This window comes from Xenopus laevis, chromosome 9_10L (genome assembly GCF_017654675.1).
Source record: "Xenopus laevis strain J_2021 chromosome 9_10L, Xenopus_laevis_v10.1, whole genome shotgun sequence".
Taxonomy (NCBI): Eukaryota; Metazoa; Chordata; class Amphibia; order Anura; family Pipidae; genus Xenopus; species Xenopus laevis.
In genome coordinates this window covers 56,143,213-56,155,790 of record NC_054387.1, presented here as the reverse complement: position 1 = coordinate 56,155,790, position 12,578 = coordinate 56,143,213, and the positions used below count along the sequence as shown (strand labels likewise).

The 12,578-nt window shown below is 40.2% G+C and overlaps 1 protein-coding gene across 1 annotated transcript in view; it reads right to left on the bottom strand.

Moving 5' to 3' along the window:
* Window positions 1–8,221, bottom strand: part of LOC108701824 (protein mono-ADP-ribosyltransferase PARP14) — a 34,244-nt gene extending 26,023 nt beyond the window's left edge. The window contains exons 1-4 of the mRNA XM_018236840.2: window positions 7,966–8,221; window positions 3,275–3,489; window positions 3,110–3,143; window positions 888–1,097 (exon numbers count right to left, since the gene is read on the bottom strand). Of these exons, the coding sequence (XP_018092329.1) occupies window positions 888–1,097; window positions 3,110–3,143; window positions 3,275–3,489; window positions 7,966–8,152 (646 nt within the window). The 5' untranslated portion in view covers window positions 8,153–8,221. The remainder of the gene's footprint in view (window positions 1–887; window positions 1,098–3,109; window positions 3,144–3,274; window positions 3,490–7,965) is intronic.
* Window positions 8,222–12,578: the final 4,357 nt, after the last annotated feature.

Genomic DNA, 12,578 nt, shown 5'->3' with positions numbered 1-12,578 from the left:
ATTAACAGACAGAGTTCTGCCTTTTGCTTCCTCACTTCTTCCTGTTACAGTTAGTGTTGTGGTATTTCTGGTCAGGTGATCTCTGAGGCAGCACAGATAGAGTCACGAAATGGTGGTTCAAGGCAAGAGATGTAAAAGGACAATATTTATTTAAATATATATTCCAGTTTGGTAAGATTCTTTAATATGTCATTCAATTTGATATAAACTATCTGCTGCTTAAGTATTCATTTTAGGGGTATAGTTTTCCTTTAAGCAGAGTGAGGGTAGGCTTCTCGACAGAAGTGTGTTTTAAGAGATTTCTTGAAAGCAGAAAGGTTGGGAGAAAGTCGGACATGTCCCCCCCACCCAGGTGGCTGATGAAAACGTGATTGACCTGACCAAATTTAATTTGTATATACAAAAATAGGATTCATTTACATGTTTTACTAGTAATACATTCTGTGCATATGCAGACATTTTCAAAAACATTGAAATGGGGAATTTATGATCATAATCACTTATTATGCCAGTCAAAGCAGAGGACTTTGTCAGGTTTACCTGCTGGAATGGCAGACTAAATGGGTTATGTTCCCCTGGCAGAAGTGCTGTGTGGTTTCTTGTTTGTTTCATTTACCAGAGTTGGACATTGCCACATGTCCAGAAACCCAGCAACAGTGGAATTCCTAACCAAGGAAAAGGGAGTTGTGAATGTTCTTGTATCTAGCGGATCATCTATGAACCTTCTATGGAAATGGAATAATATCTAACACAAAACAATAGTTGCTGGCACTGCATAGACACACAATAGACCACACTGGGTCTCATTGGTACACAGACACCTTTCTGATCAAGGGTTGCTATAGCACCAACTCTAGATACAAAAAAATCCTGCCAGTGTTACTCACCAACTTGATCATTAAAAGTGACCACAGCAGAATGGATCTCATGAATGATTTCAAGGTGTTGGATTTCGGTGTTGTCACTGACTTTCTCCAAAAGCAGAGTTAACATTTCTTCAGTGCACGTTTCTTGAATATTCTCAATCAAAACCATGGAGGAAGAGACTGGTTTCCTGTTCTCATCCTCCTGACCTGGCCCCTCTGGTGTTGGAGAACCTGCAATAAATAAACACAAGAGAGAGATGCCACAACGTGAGTTCTTCATCGGTGTAACTTGCTCATCCCAGCCTAAGCCACTGAATCTGACCAAATTGTGACAACCTTAACTCTAAAGAATGACACATTGTGACCAGCTGTGGCAGTGTATGACCAGTATCAGATTTTCTTTTCTTTACTTTATGGTACTAAATCCAAAGGTATTGCATACCATTGCTAAAATGATATGATGAGATGTGTAGTTTGACTGTCACAGAAACTGGAGAATCATGAGGTTGTAATATGAAAACATAAACAGGCCATGGGTGCATTTACAATGCCCCTGGGCAGAAGCACTATCAGGAGCAAGAGCCAATGGGTATATTTATTAAAAGAAATCTTAAAAAGTCAAAGTGAAAAAAAACATGTTTTTTTCCTCCTTGATTTTAGAAAAAAATCTTGAAAACGTGATCTTGTTTCCCCTCCCCTTCTCAATCACTCAGTGGAACATCCCAAGGTGTAAAGGGATTAGCACTTTGAACTTATGGTGTACTACAGAAATGAGAATTCCAGCCTGAGATGCAAAAAGGGATGGGGACATTCAACTTGCCTGTAGTGCTTGGAAAAGTCAGTGAGAAGCCCTGCTAATCAGGAATTCAGCCACAAAAGGCCCAAAGTTGAAACCCTAAAGCCGCGAAAAGACCCAAAGCCACAAAAGGAGCCTATGGTAAGTTCCACTGAACACAATGGGGTATATCTATCAAAGAGTGAAGTTAGAAATAACCACAGTCCACTAGAGTGAAATTCCTCCACTCTCCATTCATTTTTTTGATGGGATTTTTAAAGGCGTATTTATCAAAGGGTGAAAGTTCATCCTTTGATAAATACGCCTTTAAAAATCCCATAGAAATGAATGGAGAGTGGCTGTATTTCACTATATACCCCAATGTTTTTTATTTTATTAAACCCCTGTATTGTTTTAACACTCTTTAGGTCCCTGGCCAGCAATGTTTTTTTAAAAAAACTTGGTGTCAATGTTTTTTATTTTTTTTACATTTATAGGGGGGCCCTGGCGCCAATTTTTTTTAACTTATAGGGGGGCCCTGACCACTAATGTTTTTTTAAAAATCTTTTATGTGGGATCCTGGCCTCCAATGATTTTTTTTACCTTATGATGGGGTCCTGACCACCAATAGCTTTTTATAACTTGTGTGAGAGGGGTTGGCTGGGGTGGGCTTGTTTGGGCGGGGTCCAAGGGGGCCCAGAAAATGGGTTAGGGGTGGCTGTGTGCGTTGGACCTCTTTTAAAGGAATTGTTCACCTTTAAATTAGCTTTAAATATGATGTATAGAGTGATATTATGAGTGATATAATAGAGTGATATTATGAAACAATTTGCAATTGTTTTTCATTTTTCATTATTTGTGTTTTTTGTTATTTAGTTTTTTATTCAGCAGCTCTCCAGTTTACAGTTTCAGCAATCTGGTTGCTAGGGTCCAAATTACCCTAGCAACCATGCATTAATATGAATAACAATGATGGGGGAATTTGTCCCATTTCGCTGAAAAATTTGCGAATTTCCTGCAAAATTCACGAAACGGCGAAAAAATTGAGAAACTCTACTTTTGATGCCGGCGTCAATTTGTGGGCGTCATAATCAACGCCGGCAAAACTCAGAAATTAGTCGCAAATTCGCGTCTGGCGAATAAAACCGCCCATCACTAATAATTAAGAGACTGGAATATGAATAGAAGACTTGAACAGAAAGAGGGGTAATAAAAAGTAGCGATAACAATACATTTGTAGCCTTACAGAGCATTTGTTATTTAGATGGAGTCAGTTACCCCCCATTTGAAAGCTGGAAAGAGTCAGATAAATACTTTTAAAAACTCTAAAAAATAAATAAGGAAGACTAATTAAAAAAGATTTGTGATGTGGATTCAGCAGACCCAGGGGCAAATTCTATAGACCTGTATGTAGCATCAGACTGTGTGCATTATGTATTGCATATAATCTAAGCTTTGGTCTCATTACCTGGGTACTGTGGAATGTCTGTGTCTGTGGAGTCCTACAAAACACAAATATGAGATTATGGAACATGGTGATTAAGGCTGTGGCCTTATTTATGAATTATACAGTGACAATGCTGCATTCTCAGAAGGAACATCTCATAATATTCTGCAAAATGTTATCACTCACATCGAGAGGTTCCTTGATTGGACTTATGAATGAAGGTTCCTTGACTGGAATTAATTCGGCTTTCGGTTCCTTGGTTGGAGTTCCCTTGAATTCTGATTTCTGGACCTTGTTTCCAATTGGATTCCCCTCCTCTGGTAAACTGATGTTCAACTTAATTGTCTGTCCTTTCCCTAGGCTCAGCTCATGGGCTGGTTTTAGGAGAACGTTGTCTCTCACTGGAAGAAATGAAACAATAGAACTGTATGAACATAAAGTGAGTGAGGGGAGTAGATTTTCCTGGCCTTGCACTACTTGTTTGGAGCAGTAAGGAATAAGATCTGAGCCCTTTAGACTTTGGACTATGAATAATGACACTCTATTGACTGGGTGCTAGTCCAGATGTCCATATTAGACCAGGCAGTGACATGCAAAAGTAATTCATTTTAAAGGGGACATGTCACCCAAACAAACAATATTCAAATTATCCTATTTAACACATTAGTCAAGCAAAATGAACTTTAATTACACTATATAAGTTATTTGAATCTTGTTTTCCTCGGTCTGGGAATTCATAATTATAGCAAGCAGATAGGAGCCATTTTGTGGATACTGTTATTAAAAGAAAACTATACCTCCAAAATGAACACTAAGGGGCCGATTCACTAACTTCGAGTGAAGGATTCGAAGTTAACAAACTTTTTTTTTTTGGCTACTTCGACCATCGAATGGGCTACTTCGACCTTCGACTACGACTTCGAATCGAAGGATTCGAAGTAAAAATCGTTCGACTATTCGACCATTCGATAGTCGAAGTATTGTCTCTTTAAAAAAAACTTCGACCCCCTAGTTCGCCATCTAAAAGCTACCGATCCCAATGTTAGCCTATGGGGAAGGTCCCCATAGGCTTCGCTAACTTTTTTTGATCGAAGGATATTCCTTTGATCGTTGGATGTAATCGTTCGATCGAAGGAATTATCCTACGATCGTTCGATCGAACTATCTGCGCTAAATCCTTCGACTTCGATATTCGAAGGATTTTATTTCCTAGTCGAATATCGAGGGTTAATTAACCCTCGATATTCGACCCTTAGTGAATCGGCCCCTTAATCAACAGATAGTTTACATCATATTAAGTGGCATTTTAAAGAATCTTACCAAACTGGTCTATATATTTAAGTAAATCGTGGCCTTTTAAATCACTTGCCTTGAGCCACCATTTTGTGATGGTCAGTGTGCTGCCTCAGAGATCACCTGACCAGAAATTCTACAACGTTAACAGGAAGAAGCGTTGAAGCAAAAGACAGAACTCTGTCTGTTTATTGGCTCATGTGACCTAACAAGTATGGTTTGTTGGTATGTTTGTGTGCACAGTGAACCATACGATCCCAGGGGATGGCCCTTATTTTTTAAAATGGCAATTTTCTATTTATGATTACCCAATGGCACATACTACAAAAAAAGTATATTATTATGAAAATGGTTTATTTACATGAAGCAGGGTTTTACATATGAACTTTTTTATGCAATATCTTTTTATAGAGACCTATATTGTTTGGGGGTATAGTTTTGCTTTAAGACAAGCCTTGCATCATCTCAGAATCTTGTTTGTGCACCAGAATGGGGGACCTGATGTCCATCCACATGCCCTGGCTACACAATTTAATGAGAAGAGAACAGGGGTGAATGTGGGGAGAGCAGTGACACGTAGGAAGTGCTGAATGGAAAGTGAAAGTAATTGTCTGCCCCACCTCTATGCCACTGGCATAGAGGCGTGGCATACAATATTTGATTGACAGCTGAGATTTTTAAATGAGCTTACAACAGCTATGAATGCTTTAATAAAAAACAGAAATTGGATTTCATGTTTAATTTGAAAAGGAATTTTATTATACAGCTTTTTAAGTCTGGGTGACAGGTCCACGTTAAAGGTTCTGATCATTTTATAAATCCATGTTGTTATAAATCCAAGAGGTTTTTCACCATTGAGATAACTTTTAGTATGATGTAGATAGTGATATACTGAGATAATTTGCAATTTGTTTTAATTTTTTATTATTGAAGGTTTTTGAGTTGTTTGGATTTTTATTCAGCAGCTCTTCAATCTGCATTTTAAGCAATCGTGTAACTAGGGCCCAAATTACCCTAGCAACCATGCATTGATTTGAATAAGAGACTGGAATATGAATAGGAGAGAGTCTGAATAGAAGGATCAGTAATAAAAAGTAGCAATAACAATACATTTGTAGCCTTACAGAGCATTTGTTTTTTTAGAAGGGGACAGCGAGACAAATACCGGTAACTAAAAAAATATAAAAAATAAATAATGAAAACCAATTGATAAGTTGCTTAGAATTGGTTGTTCTATATCATAATAAAAGTTACTTTAAAGGTGAACCACCCCTTTAACTATGGGGTTAACTTGTCTTTGTCATCAAGATCAAGGGGGATACACAAAAAAAATAGTTTTATGGTCCAGCCCATGAAGGCACAATGGTGTTGGACTACATGTTTCCATCTCAATGACTGTTGCCTGCTGAGCTGCCTCATTTAGATGTTGGGGGGTTTGCCAACGCTAGATAAATCAGACAAGTAGACCTGCTAACTCTGGATCCATTAGATAGGAGGCTCCTTTAAAAGATAAATGTATTTTTTTTATGTTTTGGGGATCTGGTCCAATCTCTTTAGCAGGGAAGATTTATGCCCTTGAAGATACCCCACTAGCTCCCCATCATCTTTTATGCTGATTCACTGCACATGCTCAATATCCATTCATTCCTCATTCTCACTGAGTTACAGTTACTGTATGTGTAACTGTCATTTCTATTGTCTGTTACTGCCTGGCTGTCTCTTTCTCTTCTCATCACTGCTGGTTCTGATTCCTGAAATAATGTAACTCTAAGCAACTTCCAAATATCTAATTCCTAATTCTCACTGGGTTTATAGTTGTGTAAATGTCATTGTATCTGTCTGTCATTGTCTGCCTGTCCCTTTCTGTTCTCTGCACTGTAAGTTCTGACATAAAAATAATGAAATAATTTAACTCTATGCAACCTCCCAGTATACTTTCCTCATTCTCACTGGGTCTATGTTTATAGTATATGTATCTATTATTGCTATTGTCTGTCACTGTCTGGCTGCCTCTTACTGTTCTCTGCACTGCTGGTTCAGACTTCTGAAACAATGTAGCGCTAAGTAACTTCCCAATATACATTTATTCCTCATTCTCATTGGGTTTATAGTTATACAGATTTTACATTTCGCAGGAGCCCAGGAGAAGCTTTAATTTGGTTTTTGTTGTGTAAAAAAAATGTAAAATACAAAAACAAACTGTAAAATGTATGTAAATTGATGTTCCCAGGGAAAAACAGGGGTTTTATGGCTTTATGTCTGTATGTGTAACTGTCATTTCTATTCTCTGTAAATGTCCGTCTATTCCTTTCTGCATTCCGGTTCTGATTCTTGAAACAATGTAACAGGAGTCATATCTATTCCAGGTTTTTAAAATAGATGAGTCAAAGCAGAGAATATAAACAGCCAGCCATACACTACTTTTCATATCATAGAAATTTGCTTAAAATTATAAAATGTTTAACCATGTACGCAGCACTTGGTTCTCTTTCCCCCTAATTTACATATTCAAATGAGGGTTCGGATTTGGTTCGGTATTCGGCCGAATCTTTCTCAAAGGATTCAGGATTCAGAATCCTAAACTAGTGAATTCAATGCATCCCTAATCTTCTTGTATCTTTTCTTTTCTTACCTACTCCTCTCCCCCTCTATAGTGGTCTCCCCAAAGGCCAATTCCTGTTGCACCTTTCCTTTTTGTTGCACCCTTTCATTTCTGTTTCGCCCTTTCTTTTGTGTTGCCTGCCTTATCACCATGTGTCTTATTTTTTACTTTTGGTTTCTACCCCTCCTCATTTATCCCTCACATCATAACACCCGTCAGATCTTCCAACGTCTGAGGCTAATGTTGCTCTGGTCTTCTGTGTTTCTGTGTAAATGGGGAGATTATTTGATAGACTTATTTACTGAATCATACCCAAGTATAAGGAGGTCAGTGATCATCCATGAAAGCCTCATGTTGTTCCTATAGATTTTGTACATGATTTGTAGCAAAGACACAAAGACAAATTCTAGGAAACAACTGGCACATCGCCCATTAACTGGAGGATGGGAGTTAATTTCATGTTTATGAGGTCGGGTGTGGTAGGCAACTGACCTCAGAACTGCACTGATTGCATTTTCTCTTTGAGAATAGAATATGTGATCTTCCTCTGAAACATGGGGGTGGCCAGGCCTGCCTCCACTTCATTGCTTAATTTCTTCATTATTTTAGACAAGATAAAAATGGACTGCTGGAACAATCGAACCCCAATACAAACCCAAGGGGGGGATCACCATGGGGCGCATTTCTATAGTCTTAATAGAAGCCACTGACGACTAATAAAACAATGTTTCTAGTGTAGCCAGAGACTATTAAAAAGGAAATTTAATGTACTTGTTATAAACCTGTCCCAGGGCACAAAGACAAATTACCCACAGATCCTTCCCCCATCCAGAGCTCAGAAGCAACTTAATAGCAGTGATCCCCCTTACCATTATACTGGCTAAAGTGGCAGAGATTGTTCATTCTTATCTCAGATCTGATAATCTTACCTGTTTCTTGGCTGAAGTGGATGAGGATAAATCCCTGTACCCCCCAATCCTACCTGTTTCTTGGCTGAAGTGGATGAGAACGTATCCCTTTGTGCAGTCTGGATCCTTGATCACACACTCCCCTCCATTAGACTTGTTCTTACTATGAAAATACACAAGAAGCTTGTTCTTTAGCTCTTTCAGTTTTTCTGGTCCCAGATCCCAATGGAGGGCCACAGGGAACTGATAAGCATCCCCCATACTCAGGGTAGACCGAAGATCACTAGGGCAGTTCCACTTTGTTCTGAGCGATGCAGTTGAATCCCACGTATGAAGCTAGTATCACTGGACAAGGTTTCTTTCACTTTCACTTAAAATTACAGTAATAATTGTTTCATTTCTCTCAATGTTAGTGGCAGGAATCAGCAATTTTAAATTGACTCTTGTTGCCTCGATCCCTATTCCACAGTTGGCAGTGGGGCTAAAGTAATCAACCCAAATCAATACAAAGCACCCTGTTTTTCGCACTCTGCACCTGCCTTAGAGGTTGCATCTAAAGACGCAGTACTTTGCACCCCCAGAATGAAGCACAAAGAGCTTCACCTTCTTATCAATAAGGTTCCGATTTAAGAAGGGGCAGGCAGTGGCAGCACATGGGGATCCCTTTGGAAGCATCGTAGGTTGTGCTCCATTCAAACATGAAATATCTTGCATGCCAGCAGGTGCAAGGCATAGGAGAGTGGGTACCACTTGCCTATGGCAGATATTAAATACAGGGCTGCTTTTTTTCCACAGCATTCTGATTTTCACCTTAAATCCCAATTAGTAGAGTGCAACCTGTATTTAAATCCTATGGGTGTAAGTGTTTCTTTGATGATGGGTCGGTGGGATTTGTATACTAGGTTTTTCACTATTAATTTCTCAATTAACAAAGAAAATATATCATAACATGCCTTTGCATGTTATCAGGCCTGGATTCCACATGCCCCTAGGCCAGCCCCCTCCATCGCTACACATGTATGAGCGTGTGAACACACTTAATGTGTGCAAGAAAAACCGATAGGGAGCAGTGCACAACCCAACAAGTCTCTTTACAGTAGGGATACATTGAATCCACTGTTTTAGGATTCAGCCAAATCCTGAATCCAGGGCCGGAACTAGGGGTACAGAAAAGGCACCTGCCTAGGGCGCAACAAAAGGGGGGCGCTGGGCAGGTACCTGTCTGGTACCTGTCTTCTGCCTACCCCTAGTTTATGTTCGCTGCTCTCCTCTGCCTCCCTCCCCTCTGGTGCTCTCTCCTCCCCTCTGCGCTCTCTCTTAACTACCTCCCCTCGGGCGCTCTGCGCATGAATCCTGCTGAAAAGGCTGAAATCTGAACTGAATCCTGGATTCAGTGCATCCTAACTTTTCAAGAAGAAACAGGAGCCGCACCAGGGACAGGAGATTTGAAAACTGTCTCAGTTCCTGGTGCCAAGTGGGCGGCATGCCATCCCTAAAACTTTACCATCCTAGGCCTGGGCTTTTGTGGCTTTCCCACAAATCTGGGCCTGCATACTAGGAATGCGGGATTCGGCCTTTTTCAGCAGGATTTGGCAGAATCCTTCTGCCCAGCTAAACCGAAACTAGGGTGGGGAGGGATATCACGTGCCTTTTTGTCACAAAACAAGGAAGTAAAAAATGTTTTCCCTTTGCCACCCCTAATTTGCATATGCAAATTAGGATTCAGATTTGGTATTCAGCCAAATTTTTCGGTGCATCCCTACTGCATAGTATTTATAATTTTGTCATAGAAGTATTTGCCCAATGTGTTGACATTACTTATATGATCCCCAATGATCCTCTATGAGGGGACTGCCATATTTGTGTTGCCTATTAGCATTAGAAACTGTATATGTTGGCGACGATATAAATACATGTTAATAATAATAATAATAATATTAATAATTAGTCAGCTAAGGGTTGAGAAGGGACAGTCAGGCTTAGGAACTTCAAGTAACAACTATTTACAAAAGCAGCATTATCAGTGAAAATTGATCAACATGACCTATAGGTAACTTTCAATGTACATTAATATTTTGAATAGTATTTTATTTAATGTCAGTATCACTTTAAGTGCTAGGAGTTTTAATGCACAGGCCTATAAAGCAATCTAATAATCTATTAGGAAGAGGAGACAGACAGAAACAAAATGGTAGGGGTACAAGTGCATAAGGCACAGGCAGGTAAGTGGCAGGTAAAGAGCAGTGACATAAATATGAATCACACAGACCTTTCAGCACAGTGGGGCAGCATTGTCCTGAAGGGACTAAAGAGACGTTACAGCACATACCCCACCGGCAAACCGATGTTGCATGTAGTTCCCAGGTCGGCTGGAATACATCAAACCTGGCAGTGTGTTTCACTGTGCAATGCACAACCATCTTTGAATTTTTTCTACTGAAGCTACAGTTATGCAGAGGGCAGAGAGAGACAAACAGTGTTGGGAAAGAAGAAAAGTGTGTATTCTTCTTGGATGAGGTAATGCCTTCAATATATCCATTTATGCAGTGATCTTGGTGGCATGACTGGGGTTAGCGAAGTGCTTATTGGCCATTTGATTTTACTGGAAATTCTGGGGTTAATGGAGTGCTCAGTATATTAAAAGTACACACAGGGAGGGAGTCAGACCATAAATACAATAAATATACACAGAAAATAGAGCTCATATAAGGATAGAGCTTAAGTGCTATTTGGTAAGAGTCCCACATAGAGACACAACCCATAGAGCTTACAGTCTAAAGGTAGCCATAGACGCAAAGATCCGCTCGTTTGGCGATGTCGCCAAACAAGCGTATCTTTCCCCGTTATGCCATTAACGAGCATGGCTATATCGGGGGTAATCTGATTGTTCAGCCATATGGCCAAACTATCCGATTACGATGTGCAATGGGCTCCGACGGGACCGGTCAGGTCAAAATCAAACCTGACCGATCGACCAAAAGACCGATCTCCGCTGGACAAAAGCTGTTGGCACTCTCCACACACGATCCGAAACTCGTACGAAACCTGTGTGTCTATGGCCAGCTTAAGTGGTTTATTGGCTACCATACAGACATGAATTGGAGGGGAAAAGTGCACATGGCACTGTCCAGTAGGTGCCATGACTAGGCTAATGTTCTAGTGCTCCAAAAGGTAGACTTTTATTTTTTTTCTTGAAGAGATTGAGAGCACTCCTTAAGGAGGAATTCAAAGATGGAATTCCAGAGGTAAGGGGCAGCAAGATAGAAAGGTTTGAGACAAAATGTGGCAGTGGATGTGGTGAAGAGAAGGTGGCTCTGAGAGGAGCGGAGAAGACAGCCAGGAATGTACAGTGAGACAAGTGCAGAGTTTAAGATTAATTGGAGTGGAGCGAGGTGGGAGTCAGGAAGACCAGAGGATTGCAATATTCTAAACGGGATAGGATAAGGGCATGGATTAGTGCTTTGTTTGTTATTATTGAATGAAAAGGACATATCTTCACTGTATCGTGAAGCGCAATTGCACTCTCTGCGCTAGCCTCCTGAACCCCTCTGCCAATGTTGTGGACCCCCCCTCGAGGCAGAGAACCAGCATAAAGTAGAACCACTGACATCAAACATTTTGAAAGAGAAGGTGAGGCATGGTGAGAACCTAGCAGCCACTTACTATGGTAACGTCTACTAGGGTAGCCTCTGGTAACTTTTAAGAGCTTAAAATGAAAATTTGGCTCTTCTAGTGCAGATTGTTATTGTGATAGCCCTCCTCCGACCAGCTCCAACTCCAAAGAGTTAAGTGCAGCATAGGGTCCAAAAGAGCAAGTGATGCCTGTTGTGAAAGAAGTCAGTGCCTTGGGAGGAGGAAGTCAGTTTGCCCATGGGTAGTATAATTGGGCAGAATGGCATAACAAGACTCCGATGTGGTGTGTATGGGAGGTGCATATGAAAGGTGTGTATTTGGGATGCATATGAGAAGTGTGAAAGAGGTGCATATGAAAGGTGTGATCACTCATATTCCTTACAAAAGGGGGTAAGTGAACTTTGGTTTTGCCCATTTGCCCCACAGGTTGCACCCTGATGTGCAGCTCTTTGTGCTCTGACCATGTCCCTGTGTCAGGAAATCTCAGCTAAGAGGGACAGACAGGAGCAATAATATCACATTCATATTATGAAGTATAATATATATAATATTAATATATAATATTAAGTGTAAATACTTTATTAGCAGCTCCCCAAGTCACTGTGGTATTCTGCTTTGATTCTAACCTGCACCCACAAATACACATTAAAGACACTCACCGCCCTTCATTTTATTTAATAACCAAACTTGGATGCAGCATTGGCAAAGTCCATATTAAATAAGTACAGCAATGACTTGTTAGCAGTTCTATGCCTGCTCTAACCCTGGGGCGGTGGATTAACGTAGAGTAAGTCCCAGACTTTGCACTCATATGATTAAGCACATGCAGCACATAATGTTTCAGGCTACACATATCAGACATTTAATTATACACGTGGTGTGAATAGTTAATTGTCTCCCATAGCTAGTGCAGGGCTTATGCCCCTCAACTCCCACATTCCATATGGGGAAGTCCGGACTGGTGCTCCAGTGGTGTAAATACTTGGCTGAGCTCAAATCCTGATCCAGAATGTATTCCGCCAATATATATATGGAATACATGTTGGTATAAGAT